The 23169-nt window shown below is 39.0% G+C and overlaps 1 protein-coding gene across 4 annotated transcripts in view; it reads left to right on the forward strand.

Moving 5' to 3' along the window:
• eml5 (EMAP like 5) overlaps nucleotides 1-23169 on the forward strand; it is a 42290-nt gene that overhangs the window by 5823 nt on the left and 13298 nt on the right. For 2 of the 4 annotated variants that reach the window (XM_044143299.1, XM_044143302.1), the window contains exons 2-23: nucleotides 1901-2060; nucleotides 5064-5162; nucleotides 6295-6363; nucleotides 10240-10425; nucleotides 10906-11041; nucleotides 11234-11257; nucleotides 12261-12462; nucleotides 13587-13724; nucleotides 13829-14085; nucleotides 14171-14383; nucleotides 14466-14633; nucleotides 15845-15951; nucleotides 16035-16153; nucleotides 16235-16421; nucleotides 16545-16650; nucleotides 17351-17444; nucleotides 19280-19380; nucleotides 19497-19690; nucleotides 19859-19970; nucleotides 20793-20920; nucleotides 22041-22182; nucleotides 22278-22430. In XM_044143299.1, the coding sequence (XP_043999234.1) occupies nucleotides 1901-2060; nucleotides 5064-5162; nucleotides 6295-6363; nucleotides 10240-10425; nucleotides 10906-11041; nucleotides 11234-11257; nucleotides 12261-12462; nucleotides 13587-13724; nucleotides 13829-14085; nucleotides 14171-14383; nucleotides 14466-14633; nucleotides 15845-15951; nucleotides 16035-16153; nucleotides 16235-16421; nucleotides 16545-16650; nucleotides 17351-17444; nucleotides 19280-19380; nucleotides 19497-19690; nucleotides 19859-19970; nucleotides 20793-20920; nucleotides 22041-22182; nucleotides 22278-22430 (3095 nt within the window). The remainder of the gene's footprint in view (nucleotides 1-1900; nucleotides 2061-5063; nucleotides 5163-6294; nucleotides 6364-10239; nucleotides 10426-10905; nucleotides 11042-11233; nucleotides 11258-12260; nucleotides 12463-13586; nucleotides 13725-13828; nucleotides 14086-14170; nucleotides 14384-14465; nucleotides 14634-15844; nucleotides 15952-16034; nucleotides 16154-16234; nucleotides 16422-16544; nucleotides 16651-17350; nucleotides 17445-19279; nucleotides 19381-19496; nucleotides 19691-19858; nucleotides 19971-20792; nucleotides 20921-22040; nucleotides 22183-22277; nucleotides 22431-23169) is intronic. The other 2 variants (XM_044143300.1, XM_044143301.1) reach the window with 1 other exon arrangement.

Consider the following 23169-nt stretch of genomic DNA (forward strand, 5'->3'; position numbering starts at 1 on the left):
TATATGTAAATATTTGCAATAAAAGCAAACTTTTGCAGTTATTAAAACCAAACATATATTTTATTCTGTTTTGATCAATTAATTTCTAAAACTAAATTAAAATTCACAGTTTTTTTTGTTTTCAATCAAATCAAAGAAGAACACAACTGGTATATTTCAAATTTGTCTTCTGTAGAACAAAAATAAACATATTATACAGCTAATTTTATCTTAATGTTAACTAAGTTGTTTTTTAAATTTGGGTTTCAGAAACTAATTTTAAAGCAGTTTTTGATATTGCAGGAGACGTGTATACTGTATTGTTAGTTTTTTTTTGTTATTATTCTCGAAAATTGCGCCCAAAATATGAGAAGTTATTAGAACCAGAACCTATTTGTGAAGTTGGTATCTTTGAAATCCAGAAATAGATGATTACTTTTATCTTAAAAGGACTAGCTTCAGTTGCCCTTCACTTCTTGTGCTGCACATTTGTTTCCACCTTGAGAAATTGCCTCCCGAGGCTCGTTATTGGCCCTGAATTTACATGAAAACATTCATTTTAATTGCTGCAGCATTTGATGTAGCTGCTTTCATGCTAGAGCATTTGGCAGATGGAAGGCAGCCAAGCAGCCGTTGCATATATCAAACAGAAGAGCCGTGGCAACGAGCTGCAGGCTAAGTCATTAGTGATGGCATTTAGCAAGCTCTTCAGATGGAGAAATGTAAGCGAAACAGTGATCTTGTAGCCGTCACTAAGGCTTCTTGTTTTACGTGTGGCAACATTGTCATTCTGTGCATATTTAAACACAGTGGAATACACAAATTAAGGGAAATTTTAAATTAAAATCAAAATTACCAGTGGACATTAAGTTTTTCAGTTTGGATGCATTTCTAGTGCAGCACCTGCTTGCATCAAGCGTTTTTTTCTTCTGTCTATGTGCATCTCAAAATGCTTCAATGATTATTTTTTTCTTTTCCTCTGACAGCTATTTTTAGCTTCTTTTTCACTCTGATTATATAAGGCATAAAAAGTAAAATGAGAAATGTGCCAGGTTGGATGGAGGTTCAAAGCAAGTGGAGAAATAAAAGTGGAGGAGAGGGAACAAAATTCCGCCCAGTTCCGTTTGGCCCACCTCAGCTTTGTCATGACAGTACTTAAATCCCTTTTTGTCTGCAAATGGAGTGCCACCTGTCAGAAAAAGAGAGATTCACACTGAAAATGTGAAGAAGTGGTCAAAAGAGGCGTATGCATTTGCTCAAGCAAAGTCTACATTTTCTCGAAGACCCAACTTGGATCAGTTTGAGGAGAACAGCTGGTTAAACTGATTTTAATAGGCTCTTTGGTACCATGAGTCCAGGCCAGGTGAACATGACGGGGATCTGCTGACAGGATGGGTGGTGTGGAAAGAAGGACGGTTGAAGTGACAGTTTAATGTAGCCGGCTGTTTCCCAGCAGCAGAGTTGGAACGCATGTAGGAGGGGGGAAGTTTGAGTGTATGAGAGGAAAGGATTATGTAACAGAGTTACAAACATATGCCTGGTGATGCAAGGAAACCCCAGATGGTAGAAAGAAAGAGAAATACATGAATGATACGTCAAGAAATTGACCAAACAAACCCCCAAAAAGAATGAATCTTGCAGGTTCCCCAGTGCTGATTTCTGAACTTCATGAAAACTCTGTTGACTTGAATGAAGCCTGGCTGTGTGTGCATTTGAGCATGACCGGGTTAATTGAACCATGTCACCTCATCAAGCTGCCCCTGTGATTCCATGCTCAGACCCAGTGCAGACCTAATGTGCTCATCTCAAATCAGTGGTTTGTGCTGGCAGGGTGACTCCCTCTTACGCCCCCCGGCACACGCAGGCAAGCACGCAAATGGGAGCAGCTAACCCTCTCTCCCCTTTTTGTGCTTCTTTACAGTTTAGCTTTGCATCCGGAGCGCGTGCTGGTCGCCACGGGACAAGTTGGCAAGGAGCCTTACATCTGTGTGTGGGACTCTTACACTGTGCAGACCGTGTCCATCCTGAAGGACGTGCATACACATGGCATCGCCTGCCTGGCCTTCGACCTCGAGGGACAGGTACAGTGTGGAAGCTATTACTACAAATTTGAATCACAGGGGCAACATTTCCTGAAGTACTGGGTGGAGGGATCCTCGATTTCACTTCATTTTCCCCCAAAAGAGTTCAGTTTCTTGCATTTTGTAAAAGCAAGCTTTTTGAGATTTCTACTTTTAATAAATGTGCAAAACACTCAAAAATGTATTTCCACGTTGTCATAATGGGGCATTTGTGTGCAGATTTTTGAGCTAGGAGGAAATTAATTAATTTAATACAATTTGGAATAAAACTGTTACATAAAATGTGTGGAAAGGGAAGTGCTGTGAATACTTATCTGTACTTTTGCTTGTTTTCTACACTGATCTGATCATTGTCAGGGCATTTTGTTTGTTTTCTTAAGCTGCTTACAGAACCTTGCAAAGGGACTGATAATCACTGCAGAGCATTTTATCTGACTGTAATTTAATAGAGCAACACAGAGTAGTACACAATTGTGAAGTGGAAGGAAAGTAATGTATTGTCAAAACATTTTACTGATAAAATGAGCAATTAGCACATCAATTTTTTTAAGTAATTTAGATTTAGGTCTGGACTTTGACTGGTCCATTCTGACACATGAATGCACTTTAATCTAAACTATCTCTGGATGTTTAGGTTCTTTATTACGGTGGATAGAGAGTAACGGCCTCATTCTCAAGTCTTTTGAGAATGAGACAATTACCCCTTTATTGTCGGCCTCATTCTCAAGTCTTTTGAGAATGAGGCCGACAATAAAGGGGTAATCCTTCCAGGATTGCCCCTTTATTTATCTCTACCTGCTTCCCTGTCCCTGCTGAAAGAACTCATTCCTGCATAATGTTTCCACCATACTTTGTTCTGTTCTGGATGATGTGCAGTGTATTTATGCAAAAAATTCAATTCAGGATTGAATTAATTAAACTACATTTGTTTATTTATTTAGGGGTATGGAAGTAAAAGTGATTGACTAAACATATGCAGCATACCTTTCAGATATTTTCTGTAAATAGATATCCTTCTTCTATTTACCCACATTTTGGTTGAAAGATGAATACATTGTTTTTTGTATCTCAACTGTGTTGCTTTGAAACATAACAAGACACCTAAGTTGAATCTTTGAACTTATTTTTACTATCTTTTCAAAGATGCAATTTGTTAGAAATGTTTTTGTACTAAGTACCTAATTCTTCAAAACAGAATTAGATACTAAAACTAAAACTGAGTAATAGAAAAAAAAAATATGGGGGCTAATGTCTAAGTTCCCGCTTCAAAAATTATGTTGATGTTTGTTGTAAGGACTGGATTGAAAATGAGTCATAAAAACAGCCATAAACCAAAAAAGCTAAGCCATTTTGAAAAAAAAAAAACACTTTAAACGATTACAAAAGGTTTACCATCAGTTAATATTCATTCATTGCCTCATCCTACTGCTCATACCAGGCTGTAAAAATCAATAATGAGAAGAACCTGCACTAGATTTTTATAAATGGCGATGACCCTTTGTTATTTTCCTGTTTGGGCTCAGAGTTTGGGATTTAGATGGAAAATGACAGCGTTTAGCAGCTCTGTTTACTCTATATTTATTTTCTTTCTGGACAAAACCTAGGAATCATGATGGTATTATCCTGTCCATCCACAAAGGGAAAATCAGAATAGATAGACTAATGTTTGAAACATCCCTTGTTTATATTAGATTCCAATGTATTCGATGTAGTTTTATTGACTGTTATGGAATGTGGCGGAAAGAATGCTCAGATCTGTTCTGCATTCATCGCTGTCCAGAAGAAAGTTATTGATGAAAGAAAGTCAAAAAAAGTCTAGTTTATAGTTAATTGGAAGATGTATAATGGGCATGTAATGAGCGTAACAATTTTACACTCATTAAAAAATAATACAAAATTCTCCATATACATCAGCCACCTGCTGGACAAGACAAATTTATGTCAATCCTGAACTGCCATTGGGGACCTCACAAAATCAATCCAAGGGACACAAAAGGCTCCCGGGCCACACCGTCCTTTTGCTAGAGGCTTCAAAGTAGGAAGAGGTTCAATTTTAAATTTGTTTGTAAAATAACTCTTCCTCTTTTCAACTCACGTCACACACTACAATATCCTTGAAAAGGAGTGGCAATCATTCACTGCATAAACATTATATACAGTGGATGATGTGAAACAAAATTACAGTGATTGGTTGTGAAAAAAGGTGGAAATAATTGGTGGCTTAGACCTAGACCCCCTTCGGTGGTGACTAAACCTCTCTTTGTCTCTGCCTCATGTTAACCTTGATCCCCTTAGCTGCTGTGTGTTAACAGACAGGCAGTGAGAGATCAACAGCCTGTCTGATAACAAGCCCCTCCGCCAATCAGTCTGTGCTGTCTGGCTGCTGCTTTGGCCTCTAAAAAAGTATTCATCTCTTATATAATTGCTTGAATTTAATAGTTTTGATGAAACCATGGAGATGCAAGGAAAATGTGTGTAAATTTTTTTTATGGGACATCAGAATTTATAATTTGGAAACCATGAACCTCTGAAATTATCTATCAGATCATTTGAATAGCTGTTGGGATTAATGAATTGGCAGAAAATTCATAACCAATCCACTATCCAATTGGTTTCACTGCATATAATGTCTCCTCCTCATGAGCACAAATCGCTAAAATAAAAGTCGAGACCCTTAAATGCCTTGCCAAAGACTTCTGTACATAGCCGAACATTGATTCTGCAGAGGATTAAAGAGGACTTTCCTAAGCATGTGAAGTAAGCTGCAGGGCAGAGAAGGATTTCCATGAGGAGCCACTCTCACCTCTTCTGCTCCACTGATGCTGCCTACTCAATCAGCTGTAGGTGTCTCCTCTGGCAAAAGTGCTCAAATGTTTCTCCATGAAGGTGCCAGAGGCTGGACAACTGTTCTGCGGCCATTATTAGCTCCTTGATTGTGGTTTACACTGAATGTTTGCAGTAAGACAGCAGATAGTCTGTGATTTCTCTGTGCTCTCTTTGCAGTGCCTCGTATCTGTGGGCTTGGACTCAAAAAACACAATCTGTGTGTGGGATTGGAGGAGAGGGAAGGTTCTGGCAGCTGCTCCTGGTCACACGGACAGGGTAAATGCTTTCTTCCTATTTGGTCTACATCACATTGAAATATTGAAAGAAGATTAAGTTTAGCTCTTGGATTTAAATTTTGACAACATACAGCACAGATATACTTTTCCATTGTTAAAACAACAACAAAATTTTAACTAGAAACAACTCAGATATATTTTTATAGCACCTACCAGCACAATAATAAAGGTCTTGTGCCTTAGTTAGGTCAAAAAATGGTCAAAATAGATCACAAAATGCAAAAAGGTTTTTGTTTGAAAGCTCATTAAGCAACTGGAGTTTGAGGATGTGTCCTTTTAAAGACATAGTTCATAATTTTTAACAATCAAAAGCAAACATTATCTCCAAAGCTAAAGTTAAGTAATAGGCCAGCCTTCACTAATTTGCAAGCATTAACAAAAATGCTACTAAGATCAAGTAGTATCGGCTAGGCTAACAGCAGCTTCTATGCAATTATTGGGTAATATTTACATTAACTAACTCTCTCTGCTACCAACATTGTATCTGTGTCTATTAGACAACAGTAGATAACACTGCCTTTTATGCTTACAAGAATTTTATTCTATTCTGAGCCAAACTTAAACTGTATGTTTAATGGCCACCACTACCATAATAGCTTAGATTAGCTAACTCATTATGGCATACTAACAAAATGTTATCTTTAGCTAATACTTGTTAAATATGATTAAATATTTATTTAAATGCTAATATTTGCTTCTTCATAGCATATCACTAGCATTTTAGCTAACATTACCATTCTGTACCACTAGCATAAAAGTGTAAATATAAGCTTACATTCGAAACTGTACTCCCATTCCACTTTGTCTGAGAAGGATACATCAGACCCATCCTTCAAATCAGAGGAAAATAAGGATGCTTTTGGAGTAATCTTTCAAATTTATCAGCCTTCATTGAATCACCTTCAAAGAACCCAGCCCCTCTTTCTACTATGCTCACAGAAGCGGTTTATATGCTATTGTTTGCTAAACTTACCCTGGCTAACGTGCTAACTTTTATAGTTTTGTCACATTAGAAAAAGCTTTTTCCTTGAAAGATTTTTGTAAACCCTATGTATTGAATTGGCTTCATTTATAACTGCAGAAATATTCCATGCCTTTTTCTTTTTTTGCAGATATTTGACATATCGTGGGATCTGTATCAGCCAAACAAGCTCGTAAGCTGTGGTGTCAAACATATCAAGGTAAAGCTATTTTTGTTTATTTCACAACCAGCTAATCACATGGTGAGGCTGTACCTAATTTGCTGGAAAGAAAAGCGATTTTCAGAAAGCTTAAGAAAGCCACAGTCCATAAAGCTTTGTTTCTGCCCTGCTTGTTCAGCTTTATCTCTCTAAAAATATCAAACATTCCTAAAATAGGTCTATGCAAATCCATACCCATGGTTATTAGGCATTTTATATAAGTGGGACAGGCAATGACTCAGAGTCTCTTCCCTCAAATTTGTAGTACTCTGCACTGCAGAGAGGAAGAATGCTCTCATTCATGGGGACCTTGACACTGCCACTCAGCTCCTTCAGTTCTCTCCATTCAGCTTTTGAAAACCCTCCACTGCACATATGTGCCCATTTCCCTTCCCAGCCCGATCTCTATCACTTCTCTTCGAACAAAAATGGTGCACATAAATCTTCAATGAGTTAATGCAGAGTGTCTTCTCCAAGTCCTCCCTAGGGATATGGGTTTGTGCTCCCAGCCATGGAGGCTTTCTTTTCCAAAACACTGGGAAAAAATATTAATTGTGCTTGGATTGGAAATGCACCCCCTGGCCCTGCAAAACAGTGCAGCGTGATTAAAGGGGTTTGATTCAGATAGGCCAGACAACTGTACTTATGTCTCACTGGTCACGATCTAGCTTGACTGGCCTCTCCTCTCATAGTAACCCTCCTCACATCCCCAGAAAGTTTTCCTCCTCTGCCATGACACAGAAATCCCCTCTAGTAGTTGCAGTCCACCCCCATACCCAACTGAATCCTGCAGCTCATACTCTCCTCCTCACCTCCCCTCCATTTCCCCCCTTCTGGTTTTCTGATGCCAAGGCAATCCAACAATTGTCCCACATAATTCGCCAGGCTTCACCCTGTGGACCATGTGACATCTGCTCCCCTGTACTGTGCTCGCTCAGCGATTATAGCACTCAAAGCATGCAGAAGATTTAGACCCGGTAATCCATTCACTATAGAGCTGAGAAAAACACAACCTCATTGGCGAGGACAGTCAAACCTTTGTAGCTGTTTGTATTCAGATTTGTTCAGGATAACTAAGTCAGATCATTATCTTTCTACTGATTTCTACCGTTACCAGCATTGTTTCTCTTCAGATACTCAGTTTTTTTTACAGGTTAGGTTAAGTAGTATCTCTAAACCGCATATAGGTATGTGTGCATGCATGTTGTTTTTGCCCTGTGTGACTGACAACATATTGAGACGTGCACTAGCCTTCCTGCAACCAAAACATTTAGGAAGCTATCTAGACCAGTGAAGTCATTTTAAATGAATAATATTTAGAGATGCAGCCGTCAATCGGTTAGAGATCAGAATTGATTAGCTTTCCTTTAAAGGGAACCTATTATGCTAAATATGCATTTTGCACATTTTTGCATTCTTGAAACAGCCCAAATACTTCACTGGGGTCACCTAGCAACCCCATTGAAGCACTGCCTGTTACCTAACAACCCAAGCAGAGCTCCAGCACCTTTGGTTAGCTGGTCTTACCGCTGTATGCACTTTACAATGGCTGCTTAAAATGACAACTGTTTAGTTGTTGACTTACCATTCAAAAGCCACTTGCTGCATTCTTCTTGGTTGTGCAGGAGGGTCAACTTCTGCTTTTCAATCAAACGTGATTATTGATTAGCAGGTAATATTATGAATTTTTTAGCTTAAATATCAAAATCATATAAAGGTTAGAGATATGGTTGCGCCCAGAGTCATATTTATTACTTTATGTGATTGCTCTTTTGTCGGCAGATTATTCATCCACACAGCTTAAGATAGTAAATTTATATCAGGACGTGTCAACGCAAGTATATCCATGCCTACTTAATGTAACTGTTAAATTTATTTTTGTTGATATAGGACAATATCAAATCAGTTTTATCTTAAACTGTCACACAGTTATACCTGATTGTAGGGAAAAACATGTTCTGGAACAAAGCATTTCCAAATCCAATTTCTCCTATAAAGATACATAACAAAGATTTGAAACACTGTGGCTTAAAAACTGTTAAGATTTATTTGATTGTTTTTTTTACCTCTTCAGTGAGATACCTTTAGTCTAACTACAGATTTTTCTCTCTATACGGACCATAGAGTCACACAATGTCCCCTATCAGTCAGCTGGCTGCAACTGTTGGTTTGGAAATAAACTTTGTCAACTCAGTGCAACAAGGTTCACAGTTGATATTTCATTTGTGGTGTGCAAAAGTACGCTATGTTCTCCAGTGAATTTAAATTGAATGATGTAGTAGTTTTCAGTCTGTGCAACTACAATATATAAGCAGAAAAGATACAGCAGAAAATTGCTAAAACCATATAAATGAGTCACTTTCAGGGCAAAAAAGAAAACTTCTTTTAACATATATGTTACCACTTGTCTATCGTATTTGTTATGTTCTGTCCTGAGATCCATCACAAACCCTTTCGGCGTCTGGTCTTCCTTTAGTAATTTGGGACAGTGGGGATTAGCCGGTTCCTGTGTCTCGCTGCCTTATCAGCTGTATGCAGGGAGGACTGTACAGGCATACTTCCTCCATCCCCACTGCTTCCATGAACACCACAAACAAGCTCATGACACACTTTCATCTGCATCTCCATCCTCCCTGACTACTCACACACCAATAGAACCCTCCCTCCTTGACCTTCAGCAAAGATATCTCGCTAATATCACATATTTCTTAAAATCTTTCAGAGGATCTGTGGATGCCTCGTCTTGTTAAGGCGTGCATCAGGTTTTGGATATTTAATGGCAGGGCTGGATTTAAGCCTGTGATGCTTGTCTCTGATTATTGATCCCCCCCTGTTAGCGCTCACCAGCTTTATCAGTCAAGACAACAGGTGTTAGTGAGGTTGCGATGGCCTGCTGCTGTCATGGAGCTCATTTGTTTCCTTTTCATTACCACTTTCAAGTCAATGCAGGACCTCTCTGCTGTATAACAAACTACTGAATTAGAGAGGAATAAAATAAAGCTGTAATGAACCAACTGTCGCTTTATGTGGAGTAAATATTCCTCAAGGTAGACCGGGGAAAAGGCTGTCAGAGGAGTGATGAGTGTGTCGTGGTTTAACGTGTCAGGGTCTACGGTTCAGTATTCGAGACACCTTCCCTCAGCTTCATCCCTGTGATCTCATCTCTATGCAGACAGGGCGTCTCTCTTTCGTTCTTTCCTCCTGCGCTGGATGGATTTAGCCTTCAGATGAGGTCGTGTGCACGCATCCCAATGATGCTGTTCATAAATAATGAGCCTGCGTGAAAGTGCCTGTGTCTGTGCATGCTGATCAGGTGGTTGCAGAACTGACCGTCCACTGCTTCTCGCCTGAGCAAAACCTGCAAGTATCACATGGAGAGGAAGGGGATGTTTTAATTGAATTAAACTTTGCTGTCTTTATGGTCCCTCTGTGTTGTTTATACTGTGGATTTAAAATACCTGGACAACCCTGTTAAAATACCAGACTTTATGATGTATTAAATAATTTCTGAACTATTTTCACCTTTGATGTGACTTAAAGCCTGGACAACTCATCGTCTTTCACAGGGAATTGTACAAATGTAAATAGCAGTATTTTTCCCCCCTTGAGTTTCAGTTGAATTATACGGGATTAATGTCTCATAAGAGGTGGGAAAAGTTTTAAAATATGTAGCTGTCTAACTAGGCATTTTAACTGTTTTATAGACATTTTATATCCACTGCATTCGAGCAAAAACACACATGACCTTGTGGCACTCTGTTGTTTCCAAATACTGCATAATTGACAATTTGCCCTTTCAGGGCTGGATTAGACAGGAGGATTATTAGCCACAAAGCTGCTCCACAGTCTCATCTTTTTTTTCTTTTTTTTTTCCAGTTTTGGAGTTTATGCGGTAATGCCCTCACACCCAAACGTGGTGTTTTTGGCAAAACGGGGGATCTTCAGACCATCCTCTGCCTCGCCTGCGCCAAAGACGAAGTCACATATTCTGGGGCCCTGAATGGGGACATCTACTTATGGAAAGGCATCAACCTGATGAGGACAATTCAAGGAGCTCATGGGGTATGTTCTCACTATTTTGCAAAAAAAAAAAAACAAAAAAAACTTCTACATAAATGCTGCAACATACTTGTAAGGATGGAATTGGACATGCATGTTTGCTTCATTTGATTCTGCTCAGAAGAGAAGGATCAGCTTTTTGCTCCACAGGATTAAATGATATCTATGGGATCAACAGCTGGGTGAGGGGGGCAGCCGAATGGGGGATGGGATAATAACTATAGTACATCAGCTTTTTTTTATTCCTAAACTTCTTACGAGAGCTTCCAGAAGAGGCCTGCTTATGCATAGAATATTTGTAAGACAGAAAAAGGTTGTCTTAAATACTCCTGCTCCTAAGTCTTTTTATGAGGTCACAGTTGCATGTTTGCAGTTTCTAAAGCCTTGTTTAATAAATGACTCGCCATTGCTGGGACTGGTTGTATTGTCCCCTGTTTTTGCTGTGCAGATCCTCACTGACAGCCTGTCATTTTTCTTACCCAGTCAGGGATTTTCAGCATGAATGCTTGCGAGGAGGGATTCGCTACAGGGGGACGGGACGGCAGCGTCCGGTTATGGGATCTCAACTTCAAGCCAATTACTGTCATCGATCTCAGGGAAACAGACCAGGGATATAAAGGTGATGTCAAACTACCTATCTGTTTTTCCTTTAATGAGGGTACAGGAGAGCAACAACTCAAGCTGTGTTCTCCGAGGTGCCGAGATAATCCTATAAATCTAATTTCTCCAAATTTCTGTTTGGTTTACTAACATTATCCTTCTTGTTTTCTGTTTCCTCCATCTTCTTTACTTGTAATCTTGGACGTAACAGTAGCTAGAGGTGAAAATAGCCGAGGTGGGTAACATTACTGAGGGCGGAGATTAATTCCCATTTCAGTCTGTTTGTAGCAGTCCTCATTGTTGCTCAGCTCTTTCTATTGTTGTTAGTAAGTTTTTTTCTGTTTTTGCAATATGAACAGTTCCCATCTTCATTCAATGTCTTGTGGAAAAGGAGAAGTGTTAAATAGAAAAAAATCACTAGATTATACAGTTATTCAATCTTGTTTAAATAATTTTATTGTGCTGGATAGATTAAATCAAACCTAAGTTAAACTTACAGTAGCTCTAGGACTGCCTTGCAAAAGTATTTATAACTCTTGAACTTCTTCACCTTTTTTATGTTACACCATACAAACATTTATTTTATTAACTTCACATTTCAAAACATAAATGCTTTAGCATTTTTGACCAAACTTATTAAGAGGCGCACATGACTCTGGAGCTGCAGGTTGCAGATCCTTGGTCTATCACGTGGTATTCCAATAAAATGAAGTTTTGAAGAATTGAGGTTTCAACAAGACAAAATAAAGAAAGTTTAAAGGGATATAAATATATTTGCAAGGCATCAGTAGTTCCTGGCCCACTTTTTTCTGTACATAAAGCCCACCCTTAAGGCTGAAATTAAAAAAACAATTGTTGCAGGACTTGATGTTCTTTTTCTTGTCAGTATGGTTCTGATCATGTGTTTAAGGTTTTGTCGTATTGACTGCATGACAGGTAATGCCCAAAGACATTTGCACAGCATTGTATGTGAGCAGCACATGCATCATGCATCTGACTGTAGCTGTACGACTCAGATTCAGTTACAGACTGGCTTGACAACATAATGTCATCACCCTGTACAAATCTCCGTCCTAGCCTTCAGATGGCTATTATCACCTCCTGTCTTTAAAGCGGCTTTTGTGAGTCTTACAATGACTGGAAAAGCAGCAAATGTGCGTCTCCTCCCATGCTTCCGTGCTTGATGTTTGTTCTGTTTTCACAGTTTGCCTGAACCGTTGTGTGTGTGTTTTGGATAGGGCTGTCTGTGCGCAGCGTATGTTGGCGTGGAGATCATATCCTGGTGGGGACGCAGGACAGCGAAATCTTCGAAGTGGTGGTTCACGACCGCAACAAGCCCTTTCTCATCATGCAGGGTCACTGTGAGGGCGAGCTGTGGGCGCTGGCCGTGCACCCAACCAAGCCTCTGGCCATGACAGGAAGTGATGACCGTTCAGTCAGGTGACTACTACTCTTCATTTCCTCATATTTTGCTTTTAGCTTTTTTGGTTAAGACTTTGAGTATTTCTGAATACATTTGAATCTGGCTACTTTTGAACTAAGTTGGAGTTCATTTAAAGACAGTTTTGTTTCTTGTTAAGATTAATTGAGGCATCAAAAGTTACATTTAGAAAACTAGTAAAGAATTATTTTTATGCTAGACTTTCAGTCAAATCAAGTCAAGTTTAAATGTGTTGCACATTTTTAGCAACAAGACAGTTCAAATTGCTTTACACCATAAAAACATAATGCATTAACCAATTATGAAACAAGCAATAAACATGACAGTTAGTCAAAAACCACCATTAAGCAGACATTCATCAAATATATAGATTAATGTTCCATGTTACTAGGAATCATAGGCAACTCTAAACAGGATTTAGCATCAATTTAAAGAAGCTCAGTTTATTTGCTCTCTTCAGATTCTTTGTTGCTAATTGACTGTCGCAGTCTCTGCTTTTTCCCCATTTCCTATACTGGAAATGTGGAAAGACATTTAAAGAGCCAGCTGTAGCTGTAGACCTGCATCATAAAAACAGAATTATGGCAAAGATAACACAGTGTAACTAATAGAAACCGGATGTCAGCAAGTCTGCCCCATTAGGCTAATACTGCAGACAAGGATTAGGGCCACTGGGAAAAAGAATTTAATCTCACAATTAAAATCAAGAATTTCAGATCAAAGTCAAAATTCAGACTTTTATGCAGGAGGAGAACCAACTTTCTAGAGGAACATGTCATATTTAGGGTTTTTTATGTAAAGTAAAAAGCCGGTGTCTCCAAACTTCCTCCATGTAATTTATTGTTGGAGATCAATGTGAAGAAATTTTTTGTAGTTTAGAACTTCCACAGTATTACATAGTTTATTGTAATCCAAGACCAAAAAATATTGGAAAAAGGTGTTTAGCTAAAACTGCACATGCCATTAATATTAATCTTTTTCTTTAATTCTACTAAATTTACAGTAACAAAGCATTTAAACTAAAAACATAACGTAATAAAGAGTAACGAAGTGCAACATTATTACTCCTCTATATGGTTCCTGCAGGTTTCTCCTCTGTTCTCACTCTTTTCTGTATCTGAAGGATATGGAGCCTCATAGATCATGCATTGATTGCTCGATGTAACATGGAGGAGCCAATCCGCTGTGCAGCCGTGAGCACTGATGGTATACACCTGGCTCTGGGAATGAAGGATGGCTCGTTCACCGTTCTTCGAGTCAGGTGAGTCATACAGTCAAAAAAAAATCATAAATTCCATAAATACCCATTAAATGCACAGCTGTGATATTTTTTTTTAATCTAAGCTCTTTATCCACTTTTTTTAGGGATATGACAGAAGTGGTCCACGTCAAGGACCGGAAGGAGGCTATTCATGAGCTGAAGTACTCCCCCGATGGGGCCCACTTGGCTGTCGGCTCTAATGAGAACACTGTGGACATCTATGGGGTGGTGCAGAGGTACAAGAAAGTAGGCGAGTGCATCGGCTCAAACAGCTTCATCACACACATGGACTGGTCCACAGACAGCAAATACCTGCAGACGAATGACGGCAGCGGCAGACGGCTCTTCTACAGGATGCCAAGTAAGTACGCAACCATGACCTGCTCTGTTTCTAAGATTTGACACTGAAGTAGCTGTTTTTGTGAGATTAACTCTCTTGTGTTGAGGTGGGAAAGAGGTGACCAACAGGGAGGAGCTGAAGCTGGTGCAGTGGGCTTCCTGGACGTGTGTGTTGGGCCCTGAGGTTAATGGGATATGGCCCAAATACTCAGATATCAACGACATCAACTCTGTCGACGCCAACTTTAACAACCAAGTTCTGGTAACTGCGGATGATTACGGATTAGTCAAACTGATGCGATATCCTTGCATAAGAAAGGGTAAGAAATATATGTATGATTTAATATTTATATATTCAAAATGTCATACGCCGTTAACTCATCTGTGTTCTCTGGATTTTAGGAGCAAAATTCAAAAAGTATTTAGGTCACTCAGCCCACATAACCAATGTTAGATGGTCACATGACTACCAGTGGGTCATAACGATTGGCGGTGCGGATCACTCGGTGTTCCAGTGGAAGTTTATTCCTGAAAGAAAGTCGAAAGAAGCTCTTCATATTGCACCACAAGGTGAGATTTGGCTCCCACCACGTTTAGTGAGGAGACAAAATCTCAAGTATGTTTTGTCTGGTTTCTAAGTACAAATATCTTAGTGCACTTGAAATAAGAGAAAAGTTACTTACAAGCAACTTTTCAGCAACATATAGTAGCTGGTTTAAATCAATAATTTCTTTATATTTATTTTAAAAAGTGCTTGTTCCACTGGCAAATAATTTCATTTATAGCAAAGCATTTTCCCACATTAATAAGTCAAATAATCTGCCAGTGGATCTAGTAGCTTCTCAGAAATATTAAGGAATTATTGACTTAAAACAACAACAAGCTCCTATATCTTGCTGAAAAGTTACTTGTAAGTTGCTTTTGTCTTATTTCAAGTATACAAATGATTGTGCCAGAAACTAAACCAAAACTACTTGGAAAGATTTTGTGATTTTGCAGTGTGGATGACACATTAATACAGTTTAATGTAAGTAAATAAAACTGTTAAAATTTTGACTGAAGGATGTATTCTTCTTTATAATAAAACAAAAGAAGAGAAAATTATTATGGTCAGAAAAATATAAAGAATAAATGAAATAAAAAAACCCATATATATAAATGTTAGAAATAAAGGACATTATTACCTAAAAAGCCTTTTCTGATTGTGGTTCACCATTAATCTTCTCCCACCCTCCTGATCTTCATGTGTTAACCTATGAGAGAAATTTCTCCTCATAGTTTTTTTTTTCTTTTTATCAAACTATCATTTCTTTAAACCCCAAGAAAGGAATGTCCAGCACATTAATTAAAACAAATCCAATAAAAGTGAATGGAGCTTGGAAAGTATAATTGCTTTGTCATTCTCCAGTCATATTTTTCCTCAAAGCAGAGTGCAGCTGTGCTCTCTGAAATTACTGCACATTCTAACTGCCTTTCCTTTTAATTTTCCTAATGGATCTTGTGAGTGGTCGCCCTGAGCTGCCAGCTCTGCTTATTGCCCCGCTTTGGCATGGCTTCTCGTTGCTGCATCGGCGTTTTTATACATTTTGCCTGCAGCGTTGTCACCATGGAGCATGACAGCTTAATAAATAGGAGACGTCGTAGTGTTATCACATGATCGGTCTGCACTGTCAGGGAAACTGGCTGAGGTTTGTATAGGGGGATTCATCTGATGAAGGGGCAGGTGACAGTTTTCGTTTTTCCTCTGGAAGCTTTTATGTAAACTTGTTTTCTGCCTGCAGAAACCTTGGCAGACTCTAACAGCGAAGAATCTGACTCTGATCAGTCAGATGTGCCTGAAATGGATTCAGAAATCGAGCAGGAGACACAGCTCACATATCGGCGGCAGGTTTGTTGCAAGTTTTAACACAAACTGCAGAATCACGTCCATTTTATAAGCAGCTTATACAAGTTTATCTTAAATGCATCCAGGTTTATAAAGAAGATCTACCTCAGCTCAAAGAGCAGTCCAAAGAGAAACATCGAGCAACAGCAATGAAGAAGAGGGAACGAGCGCCAGGGAACGGGATCAAGCTCCACTTTATCCATGGGTATGATTGAATAGAGCTGATTTTATTACTTCCAGCTATGCCAGTTGTCTTTTGCCCAAAATATCACTTTGTACATTGCAGTTACAGGGGCTACGACTGCAGAAGCAACCTGTTCTACACCCAGACAGGGGAGATAGTCTACCATGTAGCTGCCGTTGGAGTTGTGTACAACAGGCAACAAAACACCCAACGATTCTACATGGGCCATGATGATGATATCCTTTGTCTGGCTATCCACCCCCTGAAGGACTATGTAGCAACTGGCCAGGTAGATTCCAAAAGTCAAGGTTTTTTTAGTCAAAAAAACAAACATTAAAGCATATTCAGACCAATTTATTCCAGTCCAATCAAAAATTTTGATTTGTACTGATTCTGGGGTTTGTTTCTCCAGGTTGGCAGAGATTCCTCTGTCCACATTTGGGATACAGAAACATTAAAACCCATGTCTGTGTTGAAGGGTTTTCACCAGCTTGGAGTGTGTGCTCTCGACTTCTCAGGTAATGACTAACCATTCAAGATGGAATATATATATAATACCTCGTAAAAGTATAAGTACCTCTTTGAATGTTTTTGAAATTTTCCATGTCAAACTTGCATGGAATCTGTTTTAAATAAATAATTCCGTAATATTAATTTTAAAAAGTACCAGTTCCACTGGCAGATTACTTCACTTATAACATGGGAAAAATGCTTTGTTATAAGCAAAATAAATCTTCCATTGAAACTAGTATTTTTTTTAAATCAATGTTACGAAATTGTTGACTAAAAACAAGCTCATATTTCTTGCTGAAATGTTACTTGCAAGTTAGTTCTGTCTTATTTCCAGTAAAATAAAGTATTTGTTCTAGAAACTAGACAAAAATGCTTGGTAAGATTTTGCAGAACATTCTGCTTTCACAAGCTACAGAGAACTTGTAAAGAATGAATCTAATTATTTCACAAGCCAACCAATTTAGAAACAACATTTCTCCCGTCTTCTAGTCACAGTGTCTTAACCGCTTTCAGGTAGAGCTCCTCGTCTCTCTGTCTTTAATTAGGCCCAGATAGACGTGTGGCAAAGATCAGTGATCCACCTGCTGCAGATCTAACCGACTGGGGGGCTTTTATGTTGCTAATAGGAACTAAACTTCAGTGGAGCAAAGTGAGGACTGGCTTTCTTATCACTAATGTGCTTAATTATTTTTTTCCCCTTCACAGCGGATGGCAAACGTCTGGCCTCGGTCGGCCTGGACGACAATCACACCATTGTGCTGTGGGACTGGAAAAAAGGCGAGAAGCTCTCTGCCATGAGGTTAGTTTAAAGCAGTTAAATTATACGTTTGTCACTGTGGCCTGGTGCATCGAAGATTCGACCAACCTCACTTTTAATTCAGCTCAGTGCGACTTACTTAAATATGGACATTTATGGATGAGAGTTAAATTGGAGCTACTTTGCAGCTGAAAGCTGATTAAAATGAGAAGTGGATAGAAAGGGAATTACTTTCTATGTTACAGGCTCCTCAAGAGCAGCACTATACCCTTCTGAATGGTTACTGAGTTTGCTAAAGGATATTTGCTTTACATCCATAATTAAAAGGAACTTACAGTAAGGAATCAGTCAAATCTTCTCTTTGCTAAGAGTTAAACTACAGCAAAATATGTTGTTTTGTTCTTTAGCAAAATGGTTCACAAAAAAATTATAATTTGAAAATGAATCACCTCTTTACAGGTTTCTCCTTTTTGCTTTTTTTTGTCTCACTATATTTTGGAGCATCAAAAATGTTGAGTATAATAATATTAGTAATTACATAGTGCCGTTTTCAAATCATATTAAAAGAAATAAGTTGTGCAACCAATCTGCCTATTTGTTGAACTCTGAAAAAAGAAGATTTTGGAGTGGCTAATCAACATCTGAACTTAAATGCGGTGTTGTGAACGGGCCCTTCATGCTTGAAGTCTGGCTGAATTAAAACAACTCTGCAAAGAACATAGGGGCAAAATTCCTCCAGAATAATGTGCAAACCTCATGCTTAATGAAAGCTGTTTCTATGAAGTGATGCACAACCAGTTACTAGGTATCAAGTTTGCTTGGATATCCAGTTTTTTCTTAATAAATGAAAACACTGTTTTGAAACTATGTTCTATTTACTTAGATTAAATTTGTCTGATATTAAATGTGTTTGATGATCAAAAATGTTGAAGTGTGAAACAAGAAATATAAACAGTACAGCAAATATACCATTAAAAGTTAATGTTTCAACATCACTGATCTGCGACAGAATTGCTTTCTTTTCTAGCAAAGGCACATGGATTATTTTACAAGCCTTAAATTGTGAATTTCCTTAAACCTTGACATGTTCTATTAGCTATTTCGCCTCAAAGGTTGCAATATCAAGAAGCAACTGGTTGAAAAGGCTGCTAAAACATCTATATAACATAAGTAACCATTTCCCTATTGCTCAGTCATTTGATGGAAATGTCCCCCTCCTGGCTGCTTTAGAGCAAGTGCAGTGCAGGTTGTTCTCAAGGCTCTTAATATACTGCAGGGACAGTCTGGAGAAGCATTAATCTCCTTTGCAGACCCTGGTTGTGCAGCGCAGTGAGGTGCACAGAGCTGACTTGTACAGCATCACTGTCTCATCTTTAGCCACAGAAGGAGGTGGTGGTATGGTGGCTCCAATCAAAATGATTCAGATCAAAGTGTATCAATACTAAAAATGACCTAGTCAAAGTCCAGACCAAATTCCAAATATAAACTCCCAAATTTCAATTTGAGAGAACTGAAAACTGATATTCACAGATGATCTCCACCTAAGTAGACTGATCCTGATTTCGAGGTATATTGCAAATAAAAATGAGCAAATATTTCTGTCTGTAGATCTGCGGAGCTACTTGGTTCTGTTTTTGCTCCAGAAAAGTTAGGACTACTAAGTTTTGACTCACTGTATTGTTATATCACATGAAATACCACTCAAATAACACAAAATGTAACTTAATTTAATTGCAAGCTGACAGATGTTAAATAGGTTCATGGTGTATGAATACTTTCAGAGACATTGAACAATTGTTACTACTTTTAAGACAAGTAAATACACTTGTCTGTATGCTATGTATGCTAGGATATACAATATGTGTGTTGTTTTTCAGAGGAAGCAAGGACAAGATATTTGTAGTCAAAATAAATCCCTACCTACCTGACAAACTCATCACCGCTGGCGTGAAACACATGAAGTTTTGGCATAAAGCCGGTGAGACTTTCCTTTTTTTTTCTTGCCATGTTCACAGAATTAGACTCTAACAAGCAGAAACTCTCTCTTGGCTGTGACACATTTCAGAGCCAGTTCACTGTCTGCCTCTCTTTCAGGTGGTGGTCTAATTGGACGCAAGGGGAACATGGGGAAGACAGAGACAATGATGTGCGCTGTGTACGGCTGGTCAGAGGAGATGGTGTTTTCAGGCACATGCACAGGAGACATTTGCATCTGGAGAGACATGTTCCTGATGAAGACGGTCAAAGCCCACGATGGCCCTGTTTTTAGCATGCATGCTCTGGAAAAAGTGAGTTCCAGAACCAAAGGAAAGGTTTTTATTTTCTTCTGACTTTATATTAATTTTGGGTTTAGCTTTCTATTTTTATTGTGCATAGAGCTTTCTTACATATGCTCTGGCAGTAGCATGTGAAAACAGACTGGTAGTATTACACCTGTGACACTTTTTTCCCTTCAGGGCTTTGTGACTGGTGGAAAGGATGGTATTGTAGCTCTGTGGGATGACACTTTCGAGAGATGCCTGAAGACTTACGCTATAAAGAGAGCTGTCCTAGCTCCAGGCTCCAAAGGTAAAAAGGTCATCCCATTCCCAATTACCCTCCTCTGTCCTTCGATCATTCACCCTCTCCATTTACAGAATTCAGCTAATTTATGAAAATACATATTATGTAAAATTCACATTTTGCACATTTATACTTCCACTTGGGTTTCAATTGCTTCTAAATCACTTAAAAATCACAAAAAGCAACTACCTAGTTGTCTTTGGTAATAAGATTTTTATTATCTCCTGATTGTTAAGTCACTTTCTACGGACACTGTGCCGTTTCCTAGCCCAGCTCCTCACTTAGCAACCCCAGTCACGCCCCGTTACCCCGTTACCTAACCCTAACCCAAGTGGAGCTCCTGCATGTTTGGTCAGCTGGTTTTACTGCTGTATGAGCTGTACAATGGCTACTGGAAAAGGCAAGTGTTTTGTCTTTCCTTAAACCACTTGCGGCATTCTTACTGGTTGTACAGGAGACTCTACTTCTACTTTTCAAAGATGTATAGTTGTATAATTTCACATATGTTTGCAGCCATCTTCACATGCGAGTGTAAACATTGAGTTGGGGTGTTGTGGCCAGCAGCAGCTTATTTGGATTTAAAGTGAAAAGAGGCTCTAAAACAGCTCATTCTGAGAGGAGATCAAAGTAGGCTGAACTGACCAGATGTAAATTTCATGATGTAACAATGGTTTTGTGCAAAAAATGTAATGAGCATGTTACGTATAGCCCATAGATCTATAGTTAACTGTTGAAGAAGGTATATTAGTTCACCTTTACAAACATTTGAGGTGTTACATATTGCAGTTTTGCTTTAAGACTTTATTATATATATCATTCCCTCTGCAGGGCTTCTGCTGGAGGACAACCCCTCCATACGTGCCATATCTCTCGGCCACGGCCACATCCTGGTTGGAACCAAGAATGGCGAGATCTTGGAAGTGGACAAGAGTGGCCCCATCACTCTCCTTGTCCAGGTGGGAGAACAAAAAAATAATACAACCATGCAACATTCAAAAGTATGCATCATCGGTAACTTTTTCACATTTTATCACATTAAAAAGGCAAACTTCAGTGTATTTATTAGGATTTTACAAAACACACCAACAGAATAAAAAGTGTACTTATTTAGTATAAATTAAGGAATGCACAGTTCTTACTTACTAACTGCAGAGGCATTCACAAATGAAAGCTAGAGCTTTAAACCTGCGTAACAAAGGGCTTTGAACATTAGAGTCATGCAGACTGTTGATCATTTTAAAGCCTAAAAACCAAAGTCTTCTCTCTGGCTTTTATTTCCAGTGGAGCCGAATATTTACCCTTTTGCTATATTTTTATCCATCTACCATGAGTGGCAGGGCTCTACAAAATATTGAACCAAGGTGGCTGAATTACAGTTCAGGCCATACTTTTAAAAATTGTTTTAATGTATCATTTTCCGTCATCATCAGAGTTTTTGTCAGTCTCTTACCGAAAATCCCAACAAAAAACCCTGAAATTTGTGGTTGAAATGTGACACACGTGAAAAGGTTTAAGAGGGGTGAATAATTTTGTGAGACACTGTTACTAAAGGTTACATGAGACTGATTTTTTAAGTGTACCAGAAACCAAATGACTAAATATTGTCACTGACAAATGATTTACCTGGTATTTAAAAAGCATGCTTGTGCATTCATCTGTTGTGTGGCTTCCAGGTGGATAATAATGGTGCAAACTAATCTGTAGAGATTCAGCGGCAATAATGGAGATGAATTAGTACCAATCAATAAAGAAATTGTTAATTTGGTTAATGATCCTGGAGTTTCCTCCCTTTCTTCTTGATTGTGGATAAAAAGAACAAATGCTTTCGCCCTGCTGATGCAGATGGGATCAATTCATGTGAGACAAGAAACTGAATTTGCTCCTGAATCTGGTCTCTAGGTAACAGGCGAGCTAGTTGAATCAGAATGTAAGTGATAGACCTTGCTGTGAAGACGGTGAAGTAAGTAAAAGGTTATATTGTGTGCTGCAGATCGCTGCTTCTAGTCTTTTAGCACCCTGTTTTCCCTCATCACCTGTTCCTGGATTAAATATTTATCCTCTGGGATGTGTCTGCAGGGTCACATGGAGGGTGAGGTGTGGGGCCTGGCCACTCATCCTCACCTCCCTCTTTGTGCCACTGTCAGCGATGACAAAACCCTGCGCATATGGGACCTCTCGCCCAGCCACTGCATGTTGGCTGTGCGCAAACTCAGGAAAGGTTTGTCACATTTAAAAACACCAAAGGATGAATATATTTTCCTGACAGCGAGTGTGCTGGTTTCAGGGCTTTAACAGATAACCTGTGCTCCACAGGCGGCCGCTGCTGCTGCTTCTCCCCAGATGGGAAAGCCTTAGCGGTGGGCCTGAATGACGGCAGTTTCCTCATTGTGAACGCAGACACCCTGGAGGACCTGGTGTCCTTCCACCACCGCAAGGACATCATCTCTGATATCAGATTCTCTCCAGGTTGGCGGTTCACCTACACATTTCTTTAGTGGGCAAAAAAACTCCTCCTGATGTAAATAGAGCTCTTAAATCCCCATGCCCTTCAGAGCAGCTGGGTTTACGGCGAGTAGGAGGCTGGGCTGCATATCAGCAGGTATACATGTTTTTCCCCTCCCGCTGTGAGTCAGGGGGGAACAGACCGCTGCAGGCCTGACCCAAATTAATAGCTTTCTGTAACAAGGCCAGACAGAGAAGCAGCGAGAGGGGAATGAGAAACAGTGGGGGTTGACAAAGTGAGAGGAAGAAACTAAACTCTCCTTCGTCTGGACACTTAATCTTCAAAGAGATCCTGTTTCTTCACGCAGCATCCATGGATTCCTGACAGAGCTGTCAGTTAAAGTCTCAAGATACAAAATGGGCTTTTAGTACTGTTAAAATGATAATTATTTTAGTTAAAGTACTCACAGCTGTCTGCCCAATGCTAAAATTTGACAAAGGGTCTAAAATTTCCACTGTAGCATTTAAAGTTACACTTGTGGTCAGAACAATTTTGGGTTTTAATGATTTGATCTGCTCTTTTTCAAAGGTGGAATAAATATATAACAAGAATTAGGTACATTGTAAGTGTCTAAAGATGCAGCATGTAACTTTTTAAAGAATATTTTTTACATATTTGTTAAAACTGCCTTCATGTCGTAATTTTATGCTATAAGACTGATAATCTGTGAAAAGATCGATCTCCTCTGCCTCCTTCCTGAGC

Source organism: Gambusia affinis, linkage group LG16, assembly GCF_019740435.1.
Source record: "Gambusia affinis linkage group LG16, SWU_Gaff_1.0, whole genome shotgun sequence".
Classification (NCBI taxonomy): domain Eukaryota; kingdom Metazoa; phylum Chordata; class Actinopteri; order Cyprinodontiformes; family Poeciliidae; genus Gambusia; species Gambusia affinis.